This window comes from Asterias rubens, chromosome 14 (genome assembly GCF_902459465.1).
Source record: "Asterias rubens chromosome 14, eAstRub1.3, whole genome shotgun sequence".
In the NCBI taxonomy this organism is placed as follows: domain Eukaryota; kingdom Metazoa; phylum Echinodermata; class Asteroidea; order Forcipulatida; family Asteriidae; genus Asterias; species Asterias rubens.
In genome coordinates, this window is record NC_047075.1 from 8,554,510 (window position 1) to 8,578,143 (window position 23,634).

Here is a 23,634-nt window from a genome sequence, read left to right on the forward strand (position 1 = left end):
CGGCTCCCTTTAAAGTAACGTAGTTTTCGAGACAGAAGTAATTTTCCACAAATTTGATTTCGAGACCTCAGAATTAGAACTTGAGGTCTCGATAACAAGCATCTTAAAGCACACAACTTCGTGTGACAAGGTGTTTTTTCTTTCATTATTATCTCACAACTTCGACGACCAATTGAGCTCAAATTTTCACAGGTTAGTTATTCTATGCAATTCGATCAACCAAGAAGGAAGACTGGTCTTCAACATTTACCAAAAGTGTATGTGTCTTTAATACACTAATATGTAGATGTGGAAAAGTTACATGAAGAGAAAATGCATCCTGTACATATGTGTAATACATCCATGGAACAAGTTACCTACTGAGGCCCAAAATGCATCGTCTATTTTAGTTACTTACATATTGTTGTTTTTTTCTTATTAATTGTATTTATTTACGTTATTTATGTACACAACTTCAACAACCAATTGAGCTCAAATTTTCACAGGTTTGTTATTTTGTGCATATGTTGAGATACACCAAGCTGCCAAGTTAGAAGACTGGTCTTTGGTAATTACCAATAGTGTCCAGAGTCTTTAACAAATTTTCTGAGATTTCCGCTGCTGCAGCTTACAATGTATACTTCCGTAGGCTTGGTAAATTACAAAAAGAAATAGTACACAAACACAGAATTTAAAATTGTCCTACCTTATTGTGATGATATCTGATCCTGGTTTAGGTTGTAGGTTCATCAATGGGAAGTAGGAGACGGACAGCGGCTGGCCTGTAGAGTCTAGTACCTGCACTGCTGCTGTGATGTCATGATCAACTTGAACCTGTATCACAGAAGGAGGACGTAGATATTAATAGAGTGAAATTATGGTCAATTTTGGACATCTTCCGACAACACATTACAAGAAAGCTCCATTTCCGAGTTTGGTAATTACAACAAATTTTCACTGGGTGTGTTTACAATGTACGTTGACAATTCCATGCTACACGTAGTGTGATGCTATGGTAGAACAGTGCTTTGTAAATAGGCTCATGACATCAACAAGAAAAACAGGAGACATGTGCTGGCAGAAAACTTGAGATGAATAATTCCGACCATCATTTACTGATGGGTAAAGGAATTACATAAAGATAACAGGTGTGAGTTGCCGGAGGAAGAGTATGCTTTATTATGGCCTGTCTCTTTAATGGAGCTTTCCCATATTGAGCTTGAAGGTTAACATTCTGTTTCAATGTTAATTTGAAAAGAAAGTTTACAAAAGTTGTATTTATATTATAACAAACTTTATATGGATATTTTTATCCAAAATTGTATGAATAAAATGTATAAAGAAAATAATAAATTTTCATCGGGGATAAAGATTTCATATCAAAAGATAAATCCTTGTTTGACTTGTTTTCTTATTTTGGATAAACGATAAATTCTTTTGAGAAATTCAGACAACACAAGGAAGTGTACCTTATCCACAACTTTCAACTTGATGGTGTTCACTCCTGCTATGTGAATCTTGGATGATGCATGCTGGGAGGTTGTAAGGCAAAGGTCAAAGGCTGTCATGGTCAAGATACCATCGTGCATTGGTGCTACCTATACATAATATAAAAGATACAATTGACCATTGTTATTAATTTTTTTTTTTTTTTTTTTTAAACCCATATACACCGATGTGTGTAGCACTGTATACTCAGTACTTTCCCGAGGTCTGTGAAAAAAAAAATCACAGGCATTTTACTCGGGTGGGATTCGAACCCACGACCCCCGCAATTCTAGAGCAGTGTCATACCAACTAGACCACCGAGATTGCCCGGTAGCAAGAGGCAGTTCGAATCCTATGTTTTAGCAGCGGGTACTGCAAACGATTTAATAGATGTTAAATTTGCATCGGGGATAAAGAATATTAATTTTTGGTTTTTACCCATATACACCGATGTGTGTAGCACTGTATACTCAGTACTTTCCCGAGTCCTGTGAAAAAAATCACAGGCATTTTACTCGGGTGGGATTCGAACCCACGACCCCCGCAATTCTAGAGCAGTGTCATACCAACTAGACCACCGAGATTGCCCGGTAGCAAGAGACCATTGTTAGTTGCATCATGATGCAACTTGCTCTCTAATCCTACCCTTTCATGTCTCCCTGCATTGTTGTCGAACAATACATTTACCACTTTTATGGTCCAGTAACCCTTCCTTTCATTCTAAACATCCTTTGTCCTCGCCACTTCACTCCTATTGGTTCATAGCCACCAATATTGTTTCTGAAATAGGAACTTTGATTGGCTGTTATTTTCCCGCTTCTTTCTGGATCCTTTCCTTAATCCCTTTCCCCCTCTCTTTTTCTATAAATGGATATGTATTTGTTTGTACTTGTTTTATGCCTCTGAAAAAGGTCCGGATTGGATCGAAAGCTAAGGCCATCTACCCTATTCATTATATAAAAGATACAATGATAACATGTTAGTCCAATGGGTGAGAGTCATTGCTTGAATACTAAAGTGTCTGAAACCACAGAGCTATGCCACCAGATTCCACCAAAGACTACAGGATGGTTCATTTCTCATTTAATCTTTAAACATGCTAAAGCCAATGGACACTTTCGGTAAACAGTATTGTCCAAGAGCCCACACTTTGTGTATCACAACTTATATATAAAATAACAAACCTGTGAAAAGTTAGGCTCAATCGGTCATCGGAGTCAGGAAAAAAAACTCGGGAAAACCCACCCTTGTTTCCGCATGTTTCGCCGTGTCATGACATGTGTTTAAAATAAATCCGTAATTCTCGATATCGAGAATTGATATTGTTTTAATGTTTTCTCAACAAGTAAAGCATTTAATTAAATAATATTTCAAGAGAAGTCTTTCACCATTACCTTTTGTAAACCCTGTAAGTTATTTGTAAATCTGTGAACTTTCATTTTTTTTTCTGTTCCAAAAGTGTATAATGGCTTTAAAGGAACCTTGTTACAGAATTGGTAAGAAAAAATAAAATGTTTAAAATCAAAGATTAAGAACAAACTTACACAGTTTAAAATTAAATGATGATGTTGCAGAAAACATCCCTTAGAATATTTATGTCTGAAATTTCATATTTGATGAGAAACAAATAAAACTAAAATCCCGCATGAAATGTCATATTTGATGAGAAATAAATAAAACCAACTTCCCGTTTGCAATGAGCGTTTTATTCTTTTTTTGTTGTGGCAGGACGACCTGTTCCTCCTCGCCACTCACTGGCTAGGTATTTAAGCTATTTTGCTTCTTTGTAACTTAATATGTATCGATTTGTATACACGTATTTATATTTTTATGCCAGCGTAAAGTCTAATAAAACAAAATTTAAACTTATTTTTTTTTTGTTTACCTCGATCTTCTTCCTCTTGTCATCGTAGGTGATTTCTGCGAGTCCTTGGATACTCGGCTTGACCTGGAAGTGTCCAGAACCTCCATGTAGTGTAAAATGAACCTTCAAAAGAAAGGGGAACACAAAGTCAAATAATTTCAAGTATAAGGTACAACTGAAAGTAATGTAATAATAATGATAATGTATTTACGTTTACTTTTATAGCGCAGAGATGGTTCTTGGTTTTTAACGAGTAGCGCATATATTGCGCCTAGGCTGTATACTCCCCAGGACGCTGAGATGGTTTAAGGAATGATTTAAGGCCCAGTGACCAGGGGTAATGATGATGGAAGTGCTTTGAGACACCCCTCAGGTGTGCAACGCGCTACATAAAAATGAGTTATTATTATTATTATTATTTTCCATATAATGTACATTACATATTCAAATGTGCTTTACAGTTAAATGTATGTTGTCAACAGAACAGGTGAGTTTTGAGCAGTTTTTTGAAGATATTGACAGATTGTGGATCATGAAGAGATACTGGGAGTTTATTCCACAGTTTGGGAGCAGCGGTAGTGAAGGCTCTATCACCAAGTGTGGGTAGCGTCTTGGAAGAAGGGTGGGTCAGTGTGATGGCTTGAGAGGAGCAAAGGGAGTAGTGAGATAGTTGCATCAGAGAATTTCCTGTCTGCACTAATCCTCCAATCATATTTCATCGTTGCTTTTGGACTCGGGAGGGGGTTCTCCTGCATTGTGATTGGTCCGTTGGTCCAAACTGTTCAAGTTTTCAGCACATACACATGGCTTGCCTTAGCTCTACTTCTAGAAACCATTTACTTCGCCGTGGATCCTTGGTTGACGTCTTATTGGCTTATGACTGTGAATGCTTTCGTATTTGGAAATGCTGTGTCAATGACAGCAATACTACTTGATGTTGTTGTAAAGGAGACTTTCGACAAAGAACGGATGGGCCATGTATTTGGATGGACGGGATCTTTGGCTGGTGTGACATTCCTCCTTCTTCTATATTTTCCAGGTGAGAGTTTATGTTAAAAACACTGGACACGTTTGGTTAGTGTCAAAGAACAGTCTTCTCACTTGGTGTATCTCAACATATGCATAATATGTGGAAATTTAAGCTCGTCGAAGTTGCGAGAGAATAATGGAAGAAAACACTATGTCGCAGAAATTGTGTGCTTTCAGATGCTTGATTTCGGGTCCTTAAAATCTAATTCTGAGGTCTCGAAATCAAATTCGTGGAAAATTACTTCTTTCTAAAAAACTACATCACTTCAGAGGGAGCCGTTTTTCCTCACAATGTTTTATATTATCAACCTCTCCCCATTACTTGTTACCAAGTAAGGTTTTATGTTCACAATTATTTTGAGTAATTACCAATAGTGTCCTTCCTTGAAAGGCACTGTTCACTAATGGTAATTACTCAGAATAAATGGGCAAATGTATCAAGCTTGCTTATTGGTCTATCCAGAAAATGATCATAGTCCCATCATGCATCACATTCACACTGCATCATATAAATAGCACTGCACGCATGACGCACTTCGTGGAAGTGTCGTGGCCGAGCGGTTAAGAGCACCGAATTCAAACTCTGGTGTTTCTGATCAGCAGAGTGTGGGTTCGAATCCCCAGCCGTGACACTTGTGTCCTTAAGCAAGACACTTAACCATTGCTTCGTCCTTCGGATGGGACGTAAAGCCGTTGGTCCCATGTGTTGTGTAAACGCATGTAAAAGAACCCAGTGCACTTATCGAAAAGAGAAGGGGTTCGCCCCAGTGTTCCTGGTTGTGGCTGCTTAATGCATCGTAGCACCTTGTAAACCCTTATAAGGTGCTAAATAATTGGGTCTCAGAATTCATCACTGCAATAACCTATCTTTCTGAAAGTTTGTATAGACTCAGCGCCTTGAGTACCTTGTTTGGTAGATACGTGCGCTATATAAGACTTCGATATATATATTAAACAAGAATCTGAACAAGCTTTCTTAGCTCATCCCAGCGGTCCTGGATAGACCTGGCCGCTGGAGCCGAGCGAATAACCTACCAGACCATGACGCCTCTACGATAAAAAGTGCTTCATTAAAAGGAACACGTTGCCTTGGATCGGACAAGTTGGTATATGAAAAGCATTTGTAACCGTTTTTTTTATAAAATGCATATTATGGTTGGAAAGATGTTTTAAAAGTAGAAGACAATGATCCACATAAGTGTGCTTCGAAATTGCTAGGTTTTCCTTTACGATCGGCCATTTATTGGAGTCAAAAATTTGACTCCCACAAATGGCCGACTGTGTTAGTCGACGAGGTAAAAGGAAAATTGTGCAATTTCGAGGCATGTTTGTGCGGATCATTGTATTCTACATGTACTTTTACAACATCTTTCTACCCATATGCATTTTATTAAAAACGGTTTCAAACGCTTTTCAAAGACCAACTTGACCGATCCAAGGCAACGTGTTCCTTTAAGAAAGTCAACTCACCCTATTAGATGGATGGTTGAAGATGGCAATCTGCTCAGGTTCAATTGTTGCTTCCTTCACTAAAATCAACTCCAGAGATGCACTCAGGGAATACAACTTCAACTGTCAACGACAACAAGAAATAAGAATAATAATGGCTCATGCCTCTCTAATTTTAGAAGATGCAGTCACATCTGCAAAAAAACTTCGTACATACTGGGGAGACATGGTAAGTGTACCCAAGCAAACACACAATAGCTTTGACTGATGAGACATGTGTTTAAATCTTTCAGTTAAAGGCAGTGAACACCATTGGTAATTGTCAAAGACTAGCCTTCATAGTTGGTGTATCTCAACATGTGCATAAAATAACAAACCTGTGAAAATTTGAGCTCAATCGGTCATCGAACTTGCGAGATATGAATGAAAGAAAAAAACACCCTTGTCACACGAAGGTGTGTGCATTTAGATGGTTGATTTCGAGACCCCAAGTTCTAAATCTGAGGTCTCGAAATCAAATTCGTGGAAAATTACTTCTTTCTCGGAAACTATGGCACTTCAGAGGGTGCCGTTTCTCACAATGTTTTATACGATCGACCTCTCCCTATTACTTGTCACCAAGAAAGGTTTTATGCCAATAACTATTTTGAGTAATAAACAATAGTGTCCATTGTCTTTAAAGGAACATTACAGAATTGGTTTTGCTTGCAAAAAAGTTGCTGGCAGTGTAAGCACTTTATGTAATCCATCATATACATAAACTGCATACCTGTAGAAGTTTGAGATCGGTCGGCCATCTGGGTCACGAGAAAATAGTGAAAAACTGATTACAAGTTTTGCATTGCATCGGTGGCCAAACAAAAATAAATAAAACGCTGACTGAGCGTTTACATGTAACTCCAAAAGCGAAATTAGATTACTTATTTCTCATCAAATACTAACTTTCAGACAGAAATATTTTAAGGGATGTTTTCTACTGTATCATCATCATTAGACCGTGTAAGTTTTATGTAAATCTGTGATCTTCACGTTTTTTGTTTCTTATTAATTTTGTAATGTTCCTTTAATGGTTGAGAAATCTGACATTTTTTTGACAAGGTTAAAAATTACTTCTTTGGGTAACTTACAGGCAATTGGATATTGTGTTTCTTGAAGAGTGCCGCATCGTAGGTAGAGGACGAGGCAGTGACCGAGACTGTTCCTCGCTTCGCGTGCATTTTACAAACCTCCCATGCTGTAAAACAAAGTACAGTTGTAACAATTGTAGTTATTCTGTGCTTAAAGGCAGTGGACACTATTGGTAATTACTCAAAATAATTATTAGCATCAAACCTTAATTGGTAACTAGTAATAGGGAGAGGTTGATAGTATAAAACCTTGTGAGAAACGGCTCTCTCTGAAGTGATGTAGTTTTCGAGAAAGAAGTAATTTTCCACGAATTTGATTTCGAGACCTCAAGTTTAGAACTTGAGGTCTCGAAATCAAGCATCTGGAAGTACACAACTTCGTGTGACAAGGGTGTTTTTTTCTTTCATAGTTATCTCGCGACTCCGACGACCAATCGAGCTAAAATTTTCACAGGTTTGTTATTTTATGTACATGTTGAGATACACCAAGTGAGAAGACTGGATTTTGACAATTACCAATAGTGTCCACTGCCTTTAAAGGGTTTTGATACCTTTTGTAGATCAATTTTTTGGACATGACATGAATCCCTACTCACTGTGAATGAAGATATATGTGTTATATAATTTACCTATATAAGTTTCAGCTTCGTTAGTCATAAAGTTTTTGAAAAAAAAAAAGTAAAAACACAGAGAAATGTTTTTAGGAGAGCTGCGTAATAATAATTTTAACCCATTTTTATATAGCGCTTTTCACACCCGAAGGGAGTCCCCAAGAGCTTCACATTATTACCCCTGGTCACTGGGCCTTAATTTACTCCTTAAACCATCTCAGCTCCGTGGTGGGGAGTATGCAGCCTGTGCAACATTAATATGCGCTACTCGGCTAAATCAATCACAAGAACCATCTCTGCCCTCACAGGTACCCATTTACCTCTGGGTGGAGAGAAGCAATTATAGTTAAGTGTCTTGCTCAAGGACACAAGTGTCACGACCGGGATTCGAACCCACACTCTGCTAACAGAAGCAGCAGAGCTTGAGTTCGGTGCTCTTATCCGCTCACAGGTACATGTACCCATTTACCCCTGGGTGGAGAGAAGCAATTATAGTTAAGTGTCTTGCTCAAGGACACAAGTGTCACGACCGGGATTCGAACCCACACTCTGCTAACAGAAGCAGCAGAGCTTGAGTTCGGTGCTCTTATCCGCTCACAGGTACATGTACCCATTTACCCCTGGGTGGAGAGAAGCAATTATAGCTAAGTATCTTGCTCAAGGACACAAGTGTCACAATACATGTACATATGTATGTTGTACATGCTAAAATATATTTTTTTCTTCTGAGAGGGAAGGAGACAAAAACAAATTTTGTGACATTGTTTTACTCATTTCTCAAAAACTAGAGCACCTCAGCAATTAATATTTCCACGGATGCTTTCTTCTATCATTATCTTTAATAAAAATCTGAGGACATTCTGCTTTTTGTCATACAAAAAGAACTCAAACCCTTTAAAGATGCCATGTCAAATTTTTGGCCCCAAACATTAAAAAAATAATTTATTTTGAGTGAAGGGCAATTCCACGGTAACGGAAGGACGTTTTGACTCAAACAACATTTAAATCGTGGATATCTTTAACAGTTTAATTAGTTTCATCAAGCAAATGTCACAGTTTCTTTGATTAATGACTGCCTTCAAAATGGCCTCCTCTTTTTGGCTGAAAAACTTTTAGTTTATTAAATATGAAAATTAATAACGAAAGGACGCTTGCCCTGAATGGTATTTCAAAGAGTATCACCCGCTCTAACGGAAAAAAGTTTAACTTTCACTTTTAATGGTCAGGAACCATGACAGAAATTTAAAACGTTTCTTATAAAACACATAAGAATTGGTCATGTGAAATATTGTCGGCATCCCGACAAAAACAAATTTTGATCATTCTATTTCACTGTTACTAATAATTGGTGGACTTTTTCGAGCAATGGCTCAAATGAAAGCTTGTAACTTTCTTGACCCCCATCAAAATACCTATTGAATTTTAAATCAAAATGTTTTGGTCAAATTGGCAAAAAATCTGACATAGCATCTTTAAGAGAGAGAACATTGAGTAGAGCGGGATTCAAAAGGAATTCAAAAGTATTGCGAACAATACCCACACATGCCATGTACATGTACATGTACATGTAACATGTTTTAGCCTTCGAGAAAGATTCTGCTAGGGTTGAAACGTCAGGCCATTAACTATTTTTTTGCATTTATACCATCAGTCCATTTGATTGGTACAGTAAGTTGTTTGCAACAGCCAATTCTATTTTCTCGTGTTCTAAACCAATCACAAGATATATTGTTATACCTCTGTACAAATTGCGAAGTTTGATTGGTCGAGAACCAATCACGTGCCATGCAACAAATACGCATGTATCATGGCTAAAGATGCGCGCTACGCGTAATGCACAGCGCGCCGGGTAACATGAAAAGTGATGTACACAGGTGTACATCACCTTGATCGTTCCCACCGTTGGTAAATTTCCAGCGCTGTACGAAACACGCGGGTTCGAGGGAACAGGTGAAGAGTTGTTTCTTATTTGAACTGCTCGTCTGCTTATTAAACCATTATTGAAGATGACAACAGAACTTTGAGAAGAGGAATAACAATGTTACCAAGGTATAACAAAACAATTGTTGCACGCTGTGACTGGGGTCCATGGGTTTTGTACACCCTCGGTGGCAAAACGCCATGGATCCCGTCGCAGCGTGCAACAATTGTATAACCTATAGGTTGTTAAAGATCTACCCCACACTGTGAATGGACTCACCCTTAAGGATCTTGGATCCTCTTATCTCGCCATCCACATCAGAGTATGCAGTCAGAGGGGTCTTGAAGGAGGCCAGGGAGTTGTCCGAGCTTGTCCATGAGACGACGACGGAGGAGAAGTTATGGAAGAAGTTGCCGTGGCTGTCCACTGCACGCACCATGATGTCTAGATTAGCGTTGTTCATCACTGGGAGCTGATTGGAGAAGAAAGTGGGGACGAAAAGTTAGAGTCACACTTCAAAGAATCTGTTTGGGTACTTTTTCAAAACGTCCATTATTATTTACATTAAACTTACAGGGTTTGAAGATAATGATAGTGGAAAGCTTCCCTTCAAATCTTACTTACTGGGGTGCTGTAGTTTTTGAGAAATGAGTAAAACAATGTCATGAAAATACATTTGTAAATGATTAAAATAATTTTCGTCTCATGAGACGAAAACTATTTTCATGACATTGTTTTACTAATTTCCCCAAAACTACAGCACCTCAGCACGTAGTATTTTCAGGGAAGGTTTCTACTACATGTATCATTATCTTCAAATTGTGTAAGTTTAGTGTAAGTCTGTGGACATTGTGTTTTTTGTCCTACAAAAGTTAAATAGACCCTTTAAAATGTTCTCAACTGATTTACAAAATTGTCCATGCATTCTTTAAGTACGAGACCTTCATAAATTGCCATGCACAATGGTGCACTAGGTACTGTGTGGTGCAGTTTGCAGCCGATCAAACTATCGAACACCGGGGTGAACCCCTTCTCTTTTCGATAAGAGCACTGGGTTCTTTTGCGTGCAAAACACAACACATGGGAATTCGTATCAATTTACATCCCATCCAAGGACAAAGAAATGAGGACTAGTCTTTTGCTTAAAGGGGCACATTTAAAAGCATTTAAAAGCGTTTGTTAAAGATGCTACATGTATGTCAGATATTTGGTCCCAAACATAAAAAAATATATTTTTTTGAGTGAATGGTATTTCAAAGACCATCACCGGCTCTAACAAAAAAAAGTTTAACTTTTACTTTTAGTGGTTCTTCAAGCCGAGGCTGGTATGAGCTATAACCGCACTGGTGGTCTGGACCTGATTGAGGTGGATAGAACCAGACTGAACCGGTTTCAACCAGCTGCAAGTAGATCTTACCTGATTGTTGGAGTCTAGAGAGATTGAGCAAGGTTCTTCAAGCTGAGGTTGGTATGAGCTATAACCGCACTGGTGGTCTGGACCTGATTGAGGTGGATAGAACCAGACTGAACCGGTTTAAACCAGCTGTCAGTAGATCTTACCTGATTGTTGGAGTCTAGAGTGATTGAGCAAGGTTCTTCAAGCCGAGGCTGGTATGAGCTATAACCGCACTGGTGGTCTGGACCTGATTGAGGTGGATACAACCAAACTGAACCGGTTTAAACCAGCTGTCAGTAGATCTTACCTGATTGTTGGAGTCTAGAGTGATTGGGCAAGGTTCTTCAAGCTGCGGCTGGTCAATGACCGGTATGAGCTGTAACTGTACTGGTGATTTGAACCTGACGGAGGTGGATAGAACCAGACTGAACCGGTTTCAACCAGCTGCAAGTAGATCTTACCTGATTGTTGGAGTCTAGAGAGATTGAGCAAGGTTCTTCAAGCTGAGGTTGGTATGAGCTGTAACCCTACTGGTGGTCTGGACCTGATTGAGTTGGATAGAACCAGACTGAACCGGTTTAAACCAGCTGTACATGTAAGTACATGTAGATCTTACCTGATTGTTGGAGTCTAAAGTGATTGGGCAAGGTTCTTCAAGCTGCGGCTGGTCAATGACCGGTATGAGCTGTAACTGTACTGGTGGTTTGAACCTGACTGAGGTGGATAGAACCAGACTGAACCGGTTTCAACCAGCTGCAAGTAGATCTTACCTGACTGTTGGAGTCTAGAGAGATTGAGCAAGGTTCTTCAAGCTGAGGTTGGTATGAGCTGTAACCCTACTGGTGGTCTGGACCTGATTGAGGTGGATAGAACCAGACTGAACCGGTTTAAACCAGCTGTACATGTAAGTACATGTAGATCTTACCTGATTGTTGGAGTCTAAAGTGATTGGGCAAGGTTCTTCAAGCTGCGGCTGGTCAATGACCGGTATGAGCTGTAACTGTACTGGTGGTTTGAACCTGACTGAGGTGGATAGAACCAGACTGAACCGGTTTCAACCAGCTGCAAGTAGATCTTACCTGATTGTTGGAGTCTAGAGAGATTGAGCAAGGTTCTTCAAGCCGAGGCTGGTATGAGCTGTAACCCTACTGGTGGTCTGGACCTGATTGAGGTGGATAGAACCAGACTGAACCTGTTTAAACCAGCTGTACATGTAAGTACATGTAGATCTTACCTGATTGTTGGAGTCTAAAGTGATTGGGCAAAGTTCTTCAAGCTGCGGCTGGTCAATGACCGGTATGAGCTGTAACTGTACTGGTGGTTTGAACCTGACTGAGGTGGATAGAACCAGACTGAACCGGTTTCAACCAGCTGCAAGTAGATCTTACCTGATTGTTGGAGTCTAGAGAGATTGGGCAAGGTTTTTCAAGCTGAGGTTGGTATGAGCTGTAACCCTACTGGTGGTCTGGACCTGATTGAGGTGGATAGAACCAGACTGAACCGGTTTAAACCAGCTGTACATGTAAGTACATGTAGATCTTACCTGATTGTTGGAGTCTAAAGTGATTGGGCAAGGTTCTTCAAGCTGAGGCTGGTTAATGACCGGTATGAGCTGTAACCGCACTGGTGAAGCACACAGGAATCTGAATGAAGGGGGGGGGGAGGCAAACATTAAACAAGGTTAATAAAATATAATAATAAAAGTCCCCTGACAATGACTAGAGCTTGCTCGTCCAAACGTTGAGAACAACTATACATGTACATGTGTAACTCACTTTAAAGCAAAAATAGTAGTCCCTGTCGATTTACCACACAGGTAATAGTTAAAAAGCAGGACAGTTCTGTTCAGAACTGAGAATTCTCCAGAATTTGGACAAATCTACTCCAGGGTGGTAGAGTATAATGCAAGTTAGTGAAGCTACAATGTAATGACGAGAAAGTCCCCTTAATCCACTAATGCGAAAACAGTAGCCCCTGTAGATTTCCTACTTGTACTGCACCTTCCACACAGGTACAATAGTAGTTAATACAAGTAGCACAGTTTTTTTTGTTTTCAGAGCTGAGAAATCTCCCAAATTCCAAAAAGTATACTCTGCGGTAGTCATGGCAGTAGAATAACGCAATGTACAATGTACAGGAGTGAAGCTACACTAATAACGAGAAGTCCCCTCAAACCGAAAGCAAAAAATAGTAGTCACTGTCGATTTCCTACCTTCCACCCAGGTAATGGTTACGAAGCAGGGGACAGTTCTTTTCAGAACTGACAGTTCTTCCGAATTCAAAAAAAATCGGCTCCGCAGAAGTAGAATTTAAAGCAAGACAAGTTCTCATAAGAAAATTATCAACCCAGCAAGTACATGTACATATACAATGTAGATACACACATGGTGTTACTGCAAACCAAATATGTACGTGTATATACACATACAACATGGTTATGCTCCCGAGCCTTCAAATGTAACAACATAACAGTTTGAACAGCCCCATCCCCCCCTTCCATTACTGAATTGGGGTACTTTTTGTAGCACAAAACACAATGTCGACAGGTTTACATTAAACTTGCACAGCTTGAAGATAATGATGTTAGAAAGCTTCCCTTAAAGCCAATGGACACTTTCGGTAAACAGTAATGTCCAAGTCCCACACTTCATGTATCACAACTTATATATAAAATAACAAACCTGTGAAAATTTAGGCTCAATCGGTCATCGGAGTTGGGAGAAAATAACGGGAAAACCCGACCTTGTTTCTGCACGTTTCGCCGTGTCATGACATGTGTTTAAATAAATCCGTAATTCTCGCTATCGAGAATTGATATTGTTTTAATGTTTTCTCAAAAAGTAAAGCATTTCATGGAGCAATATTTCAAGAGAAGTCTTTCACCATAACCTTCTGTAAACCCTGTAAATTATTTGGAAATCGGTGAACTTTTTATTTTTTTTCTGTACCGAAAGTGTATATTGGCTTTAAGAAATACTACTTGCTGAGGTGCTGCAGTTATTGCGAAGTTCGTACAAACAATGTTAAGGAAATATGTTGTACATGCTAAAATAATTTTTGTCTCCTGAGACAAAACTATATTTTGTGGGTTGTTTTACACACTTCTCAAAAACGACAGCACCTGAGTAAGTGATTTCAAGGGCAGCTTTCTACCGTCACATCTTCAATGGGTGTGAGTTTAAAGGCAGTGGACACTATTGGTAATTACTCAAAATAATTATCAGCATAAAACCTCACTTGGTAATGAGTAATGGGTAGAGGTTGATAGTATAAAACATTGTGAGAAACGGCTCAATCTAAAGTGAAGTAGTTTTTGAGAAAGAAGTAATTTTCCATGAGTTTGATTTCGAGACCTCAAGTTTAGAATTTGAGGTCTCGAAGTCAAGCATCTGAAAGCACACAACTTCGTGTGACAAGGGTATTTTTTATTTCATTCATATCTCGCAACTTCGACGACAAACTGAGCTCAAATTTTCACAGGTTTGTTATTTTATGCATATGTTTAAATACACCAAGTGAGAAGACTGGTCTTTGACAACTACCAATATTGTCCACTGTCTTTAATGTATAACTGTGGATATTGTGTTTTTTCTTACAAAAAGAGCTCAGAACCTTTTAATAGACTTTTGATATGTTTCCCTACAAAAAAAAATTGACTCACTTGATTGTAGCCCTTGAGACGGCTGGCTGCTTGTTCTTAGCAGTGGGACTGTTGCCCACGGTAATCGTAAACGTCTGCTCACCAAGCTGCAGACACACCACATTAAAGACGTGGTTGTTCTCTGTTGTAAAGAAATTGAAATATGTTATATGTTTAATTCAGTCTTAAAGCCACTGGAAACTATTGGTAATTTTTTAGCACTTTGTAACAATCAAAAGAGTGCTGTTGATAGTATAAAACAAGAAGCAACTATTTTTATAATTACTTTTATTGTAAAACCGTGCCGAATGGTGGATTTCACAAAGAGTTGAGACTAGTCTTATCTCGAGTTAGGACAAGTAACTCGTCCTACTTAACTTAGGAGTAAACTTAAATTTCAAACTAGTCCGAACTCTTTGTGAAATCGACCCAGTAAGCAGTAAGCGAAGAATTTCGCCATAAGCCGAATCAATAATTTTGAAACTACAATCAGTCTAACTCACTGTTTGATCCATAGAGTTTGACGTGTTTAGTAGCGACCCATTCTTCATGTTCAGCAGACAGAGTCTCATAGTATCGAGACGGTTCAAGAACCCAGGGCCGAGGACCTCCTGAGAGTACAAACGTCTTGGAAGATGCAGGGGTCACTACAGCCACTCCTTCTGGATCAAGCACCTAGACAGGAATAATGATAGAATATTAGAAAATGATAGAATATTAGGGAAGGGTAGGGATTCCATGTAGTTCACATACCTACATGTAGCTTCCTTGCTTATGGGTTACATGTACCTTTAGCTTTCGAGCAACAGTGATTAGTTTCAATTGTGAGGTATCTTTAAGCTTGGGCGACATCACGATATTATCGAATATCGCGATGTTAATTTGGAAACGATTTCGATATCGGATGGATTTGGTTTTAATCTAAATATCGTTATCGCGATATCGATTAAATATCGCGATGTATTTGCTAGCTGAGACATCTTGCACCCCATAGGTTTGGAGTAAAACCAGAAGAATAGGTCATTAGAACACCTCTCTTATGCTAGGACTGTCTCTTCTGCAACTTTCACTTGGAGTTTTAAGACTGATGATGTCAAATTTCATTAATCGCGATTATATCGAATATCGCGATATAGTGTCGGCGATATATCGTGAATAAAATAAATCGATATCGCCCAAGCTTAATGGTGGTCACTATAGGAGTGCACTGTGTGGCTTGGGTGTATACAGACAAATGTATCCAAACCTAACAGTGTTATAGTGTTGTGTCCACCATACCTCAAAATGGATAATAGAAACTAAAATGCAGTGTTGTACATGTAGTTGAGCGGTTAAGAGCAATGGATTCAAGCTCTAATGTTTGATCAGCACAGTGTGGATTCGAATCCTGGTCGTGACACTTGCTACGTAAAATGGGGGGGGTAGAGCTTTCTGCTCTACCGGCCAGGGGTAACCCTGTTTCAGCCCTAGGAGTAGGTGACAACGTCCTCTGAAAAAAAAAAATTGTAGCCCACACTTGTTTTACTTATTTCTCAAAAACTACAGCACCGTAGCAAGTAATATTTTCAGGGAAGCTTTCTACTATCATTACATGTATCTTCAAACGGTGTCAGTTTAATGTACATCTGTGGACATTGTGTTTTTTGTTACAAAAAGTACCCAAATCCTTTAAAAAAAAAACAATGCAGGTGTACCACCATCAACACAAACTGTAACAAAGTAGTATAGAACATTTCTGCTGTTTGTAAAACAAACATTCATAAATACCTCAGACAGTTTCGCTATTCCTATTGGTGGAACGCGCGTCAAGTGGGTGTGTATAAACCTTTGTTTATGACCAGTAAAAAGTGTTGAAACATCATGAGGCCACGCCAGCTTGCTTATAAGACAGTTTCTTCATTACTATTGGTCAAGAGCAACGGCTGATTGAAACAGTTGTGCCACATCACAAGATACGCGCGACGCGCACAGCATTCCCTTATAAGGAGTTGTTTACCTGAGGGCCTTACCATTTCATAGCTGGAGGGGTGTTGTGTTGAAAGAAATCGTTGAAGAATTATAATTTTTGCATTTATTTTACTTTTTGACCAAAAAGTGTTGATGTTTTTGACCGAAAAGGTATTTATGAATGGGAATCAAAGTGTGTTGAATCGTTTTTCAACTAGTGGTTTAAAACCAACCGAGGCCTGGTTCTTGATAATTTACCTTGACTTCGTCTCATTAAAATTATCAAGAACCAGGCCTCGTTGGGATTAAACCACTAGTTGAAAACCTCTTCACCACACATTAAGCTTGGGCGATATCACGATATTATCGAATATCGCGATACTAATTTGGAAACATTTTCGATATCGGATCGATTTGGTTTTAATCGAAATATCGATATATCACGATATATCGCGATATATCACGATAAATCGCGATAAATTGCGATAAATCGCGATAAATCACGATAAATTTAATTAATCGCGATTACATCGAATATCGTGATATATTATCGGCGATATATCGTGAATAAAATAAATCGATATCGCCCAAGCTTACCACACATTGATTCCCTTATTTATAATACAGTATACAATTGTTGCATGCTGTGACGGGGTCCATGACGTTTTGTGCACCCGAGGGGGAAATGGCAAAAAAAACATGGACCTCAAATCACAGTGTGCAACAATTATTTTGTTGTAACATGATTATTTCTCCTCTCGACGAGTATGCATAGTTTAAAGGCAGTGGACACTATTGGTAATTACTCAAAATAATTATTAGCATAAAACTTTACTTGGTAATGAGTAATGGGGAGAGGTTGATGGTATAAAACATTGTGAGAAACAGCTCCCTCTGAAGGGACGTAGTTTTCGAGAAAGAAGTATTTTTCCACGAATTTGATTTCGAGACCTCAAGTTTAGAATTTGAGGTCTCGAAATCAACCATCTAAAAGCACAGAACTTCGTGTGACAAGGGTGTTTTTTCTTTCATTATTATCTCGCAACTTCGACGACTGATTGAGCTCAAATTTTCACAGGCTTGTTATTTTATGTATATGTTGAGATACACCAGGTGAAAGACTGGTCTTTGACAACAACCAATAGTGTCCACTTTCTTTAATAAGCAGATGAACAGTTGTCCAAATAAGAAACAACTCAAAAACAAAAATGTAAAAAAAAATGTTTAAAAAAACCAAAACCTCCCAATATCAACACAAACAAAACAAGGGCATTTGAAATTATTCAACTCTCAATAACTCTCAACAATTTTCTGCCAACATTCAACCTGTTTAATACCTCACAGGAGTCATGTGTGCACACAGACATCCGGAAATACTGGACAAAGGATAAAAGTCATACAAGTTGAAAATTTATCAGTTATCACCCAAGCATTCTTCTCGGTCTTCCAACCCTCAATAGTGTCCTGTGTATTAATTTTTGAAGTGTCGTGGCCGAGCGGTTAAGAGCACCGAATACAAACTCTGGTGTTTCTGATCAGCAGAGTGTGGGTTTGAATCCCCAGCCGTGACACTTGTGTCCTTAAGCAAGACACTAAACCATTGCTTCGTCCTTCGGATGGGACGTAAAGCAGTTGGTCCCATGTGTTGTGTAACACATGTAAAAGAACCCAGTGCACTTATCGAAAAGAGAATTGGTTCGCCCCAGTGTTCCTGGCTGTGGCTGCTTAGTGCGCCATAGCACCTTGTAAACCCTTATAAGGTGCTAATTAATTGGGTCTCAGAATTCATCACTGCAATAACCTATCTTTCTTACAGTTTGTATATACTCAGCGCCTTGAGCACCTTGTTTGGTAGATACACGTACGTGCGCTATCATGGCTATACAAGACTTCAATATTTTGTTTTTTACCCATTCACAGATGTGTAGCACTGTATACTCAGTACTTTCCTGAGTCCTGTGCAAACAGGCATATTATTCAGGGTGGATTCAAACCCGCAGCCCTTGCAATTCTAGAGCAGTGTCTTACCAACTAGACTACCGAGGTTGCCCGGTACCTGTAGAGGCAGTTCGAATCCTATGTTTTGCCAGCTGCCGTCGATTTCACAAAACTCTTCCTAACTTAAGACTAATCTTAGTACTTACATGTAGGACGAGTCCCAACCCCGCACTGTAGCATGCAGACCTTAAGATTAATCCTAAGTTAGAAAGAGTTACTCGTCCTAACTCGAGAAAAGATGAGTCCTAACTCTTTGTGAAATCGACGGCTGGTACATTAACGGTACATTAGATAGAATTGCAAAGGATCGTGCATTCAGCAATACCACTGGTCACACATGATCAAATAAAAGGAACTCGTTGCCTTAGATCGGGCGAGTTGGTCTATGAAAAGTGTTTGAAATTGTTTGTTTTGAAATGCGTATGGTTGGAAAGATGTTTTAAAAGTAGAATATAATGCTCCACACAAATATGCCTCATAATTGCGTGGTTTTCATGTTATTTAGCGAACCAACACGGTCGGCCATTTTGAGGAGTCAAAAATTTGACTCCACAAAATGGCGTGTCGTGTTAGTTCATGACGTACATGTATAAGGAAAACCATATGTTTTTCATAACAAATGGTTTCCAACTGATCCAAGGCCCTTTAAGTCAACTGTTTGGAAAAGGAATTACATGGAGATAACAGGTGTGAGTTGCTAGACATAAATGATGTGTGTAATGAAGCTTTCCTGTAGTGCTTATAAATGCAGTCTTACCTGGAGAGGAACATAAGCAGAGATAGTGACGGATGCTTGTAGTCTGACCGATCCGTACTCGTACGTGACAGTGACCTGCGTGTGACCTGAATTTAGCGCCCTCACTGGTATCATGGTGCATGCTCCGTCGACGTGATCGGGTGAGTCTAAGATTAAGTACGAGATGGAATAGCATAAGATCACCTCTAAGGATTTCTCAAGAAAGATCGAGAAGCATCATCCACTGGAGATTTCCACGGAGCTCTGGAAGCACCATCAGACTTAAAAATCATCTCAACAGACACTCTGCTTTTTTACTACTAGAGCTTCTTCCATTTTTTTATGCCCACAGATCTTTTTTTTGCTTACGGCAGGGATGTGATAGGCTGTTTAAAGCCATTGGACACTTTCTGAACAGAACAAAAATTAAAAGTTCACAGATTTACAAATAACTTACAGGGTTTACAGAAGGTAATGGTGAAAGACTTCCCTTGAAACAATATTCCACGAAATGCTTTACTTTTTGTGAAAACATTAAAACAATTATCATGAAATGCTTTACTTTTTGTGAAAACATTAAAACAATTATCAATTCTCGATATCGAATTTATCTTAAACACATGTCATGACATGGCGAAACGTGCGGAAACAAGGGTGGGTTTTCCCTTTATTTTCTCCCGACTTTCATGACCGATTGAGCCTAAATTTTCACAGGTTTGTTATTTGACATCTAAGTTGTGAAACACTGAGAGTGGGCCATTGGACAATACTGTTTACCGATGTTTTTGCGATTGCTTTAAAACAAACCTGTGTGAACTCAAAGCTTGACCGAACACGAAGCCTACTTGATTACGTACATGTACATTTATCTTTGGTTTTAAAAACCATATTCTGCAATCTTGGTCATTATCTTGATGTTTTTATGAATTTGATCTAAATGGAAATTAAATGGGTGTGTACAAAAAAAAAAAGCTTTCTGGTTAAATACCAAGAAATCACATCCCGGTTACGGTAAGCAGAGTCATGAAACTAGCTCAAGTCGACCAGTCTGTACTTGCGTTAGCGTGCTAAGCATGCTTCTTACCTTCAGTCTTCTGGAAAACTGTATTGTCTGATAGAGTGATGGTCAACGGCAGCGTTCTGCAGTCACTTATTGCGACACGTTTCTTACCTGAAAACAAGAAGCAGGAAAACACAATAACAGTTTCTTATGAAACACTGTACATGTACATGTAAGTCTGTCACTCCGTGACGCTGATGGCACTCAAACATTATTATCCCTTGTCACATGATTTCAATAATTATCTCAGCTCTCTGGGGAGTATACATGAACAGCCTGTGAAACCAAATCTGTAGTGCACTGAGCATAGTGTCGTGGTCGAGCGGTTAAGAGCACCGAATTCAAACTCTGATGTTTCTGATCAGTAGAGTGTGGGTTCGAATCCCCAGCCGTGACACTTGTGTCCCTAAGCAAGACACATAACCATTGGTTCGTCCTTCGGATGGGACGTAAAGCCGTTGGTCCCATGTGTTGTGTAAACGCATGTAAAAGAACCCAGTGCACTTATCGAAAAGAGGAGGGGTTGGCCCCGGAGTTCCTGGCTGGATTGGCAGCATATTGCGCCACAGCACCTTGTAAACCATTACATGGTGCTTAATGATTAGGTCTTATATCAAAAAATTCGCCCCACTCCTTGCAGTAATAATACCTGGCGCTTTGTATCCTTTGGCAAAAGGCGCGTTATAAATACGGTTATTATTATTATTTATTATTATTATAGGAGCTTGCAACCTTTTGGTGCACAGATTAATTTTTTAAAAAAATAATTAAAATGTTCAACCGTGTTCTCTCAAAAATTGTCAATAGCACCCCTCGTTGAACATCACATCAAACAAAAGCTCAACAATATTGCTCTAAACAATCGAACAAGGGTGGTATAAAATGTAATATGGGTGTTTTTAAAGGCAGTGGACACTATTGGTAATTACTCAAAATAATTATAAGCATAAAACCTTACTTGGTGACGAGTAATGGGGAGAGGTTGGTAGTATAAAACATTGTGAGAAACAGCTCCCTCTGAAGTGGAGTAGTTTTCGAGAAAGAAGTAATTTTCCACAAAGAGACCTCAAGTTTAGAATTTGAGGTGCCGAAATCAACCATCTAAACGCACACAACTTCGTGTGACAAGGGTGTTTTTGTCTTTCATAGTTATCTTGCAACTCCGACGACCAATCGAGCTCAAGTTTTCACAGGTTGGTTACTTTATGCATATGTTGAGATGCAGCAAGTGAGAAGACTGGTCTTCGACAATTACCAATAGTGTCCACTGGCTTTAAGTTATGATCGTATCAAAGCCCAATTTGACTTTTTTTTTTAGGTGGTCGCTAGCGACTGCCTTGTGCACCCAAGGGTGAAGTTCATTTATGAGGCATCCATGGTCTCATTACCAGAAACAGTCAGGGAGAATTTTTGAATTATATTCAACATAAAAAGGACAAAGTTTCCATAATCAGGAAAATGTTGTTCATCAGAATATGGAATGGTTATTTCAGGGATCTTTCTGCAGAATCAGGGAGGGCTACAATCCCGGCCATATCTCGTTGGGCCCCCCTGCCCCCTTTCAATGTTGGTTCCAATTGCTGATTTTGTTCTGAGTTACAGTCAACATTCCAATTGCTGATTGTGTTCTGAGTTGTGTTCTGAGTAACAGTCAACATTGAGCGGGGGGGGGGGGGGGGGGGGGGGGGGGCGGGGGACAAATGTTTTGAATGTGAATGGGAAGTGCACAGGGAATCGTTGTATACAACGTTAGGAAAGGGTGGCCCAAGCATTTTGGCCGGGATTGTAGCTCTGTTTCAAGAGCGAACAAACAAAAGAACATACATGTATGACCTCCCCCACCAACAGAAAAGGAATGCCTACACAAAAACACAAATACTCCCAAAGCTAAGAATAATAATAGCCTTTGTTGTCGTTCTTTTGTCAAGTCAGAGTTTCATTGTTGGCAATACAATTTTCAAAGTTAAAAAGTTTACTCAAGAACTTCTCAAAACAAATCTGAAAATTAATACAGTGGGTATGGTGAATTTTGTTGATTATTGACGTGAAGTTTGTGAAGTTGGCTGTGTTGTCAGCAAATGTTTTTTTATGATTACTTGATTTCTTGTTATTATTGTTTTTATTGGTATTATTAATATTGTGCAATTAGTCTTCTCATCATTGTTGTCTTGATCAATTCTGTCTTTGTTCTAACTGTCTGTCCGTTCGTTCTTGTCACTATTTATTGTCTGTCCCCAGGCATCCCTACAAACACGTAAGCCTCGGCTTCCAGATGATGCCTCCATACTCTATTTATGATTTTCTCACCCTCATTAAATAGCTTTGCTTATTGGTTATTCCTTAAACAAAACTGTTTGCACTGTTTTCATAAATAATAATAATAACTAATAATAAGACTTGTAATGCGCACATATCCACCCTGCTGGGTGTTCAAGGCGCAGTAAAACCAAAAACAAAAACAAAACACAACACAAAGACACATAAAGTATGGAAATGAATTATATATAAGTTTGAATTGAAATTGGAAAGTTAATGTACTTACTACCAGGCAGGAGAGCAAACACAGCTAGAGGGAGGTCAAGGGTCAAACCCACCAAAGCTTCTACTGTAGTATCAAAGAACGCAATATCACTGGGTGGGAGTACATACACCTGTCATCAATCACAGCAATTAGTTACTACAAGTAGTAGCTTGTTCGTACACATTAATATCTGATGAGTATGTCATAAGACTAAAAACACAATGTACCTGAGCAAGACACTTAACTATAATTGCTTCTCTCCACCCAGGGGTAAATGGGTACCTGTGAGGGCAGAGATGGTTCTTGTGATTGATTTAGCCGAGTAGCGCATATTAATGTTGCACAAGGCTGTATACTCCCCACCAGGGAGCTGAGATGGGTTTAAGGAGTGATTTAAGGCCCAGTGACCAGGGGTAATAATGTGAAGCGCTTTGGGACGCCCTCCGGGTGTGAAAAGCGCTATATAAAAACGGGTTATTATTATTATTATTATTAAACAATTACGAGTTGATGTATTTCTTGGCCTTCCAACTTTCAGACCCCGGTTCAAATCGCATTAGGAGCACTGCGTGAATTGTGTTTTTAGTCTTATGACATACTCATCAAATATTCATCCAAGTCTTCAGAGTGTGGGTTCAAATCCAAGTCAAGACACTGTGTCCTTGTGTCACAAGATCAAAACTTGTTTCACTCATTCTTTTTTAAACCAAAGCATTTAACCAAAAAATACTTAAAGGCAGTGGACACTATTGGTAATTACTCAAAATAATTATTAGCAAAAAACCTTTCTTGGTGACGAGTAATGGGGAGAGGTTGATGGTATAAAACATTGTGAGAAGCGGCTCTCTCTGAAGCGCCATAGTTTTCG

At 39.1% G+C, this 23,634-nt stretch overlaps 1 protein-coding gene and 2 non-coding genes across 3 annotated transcripts in view; all 3 read right to left on the reverse strand.

Annotated features, from left to right (window-relative positions):
• Nucleotides 1-666: 666 nt before the first annotated feature.
• The window catches only part of LOC117299467 (nuclear pore membrane glycoprotein 210-like), a 39,600-nt gene continuing 16,632 nt past the window's right edge, over nt 667-23,634 (reverse strand). The window contains exons 13-24 of the mRNA XM_033783007.1: nt 22,788-22,896; nt 20,270-20,356; nt 19,207-19,352; nt 15,008-15,179; nt 14,526-14,646; nt 12,408-12,507; nt 9,748-9,940; nt 6,937-7,043; nt 5,831-5,932; nt 3,353-3,454; nt 1,449-1,577; nt 667-813 (exon numbers count right to left, since the gene is read on the reverse strand). Of these exons, the coding sequence (XP_033638898.1) occupies nt 682-813; nt 1,449-1,577; nt 3,353-3,454; nt 5,831-5,932; nt 6,937-7,043; nt 9,748-9,940; nt 12,408-12,507; nt 14,526-14,646; nt 15,008-15,179; nt 19,207-19,352; nt 20,270-20,356; nt 22,788-22,896 (1,500 nt within the window). The 3' untranslated portion in view covers nt 667-681. The remainder of the gene's footprint in view (nt 814-1,448; nt 1,578-3,352; nt 3,455-5,830; nt 5,933-6,936; nt 7,044-9,747; nt 9,941-12,407; nt 12,508-14,525; nt 14,647-15,007; nt 15,180-19,206; nt 19,353-20,269; nt 20,357-22,787; nt 22,897-23,634) is intronic.
• Trnas-aga lies at nt 1,719-1,791 on the reverse strand. The gene has a single exon. It is a non-coding gene; the product is annotated as a tRNA-Ser (tRNA).
• Nucleotides 1,979-2,051, reverse strand: Trnas-aga. The gene has a single exon. It is a non-coding gene; the product is annotated as a tRNA-Ser (tRNA).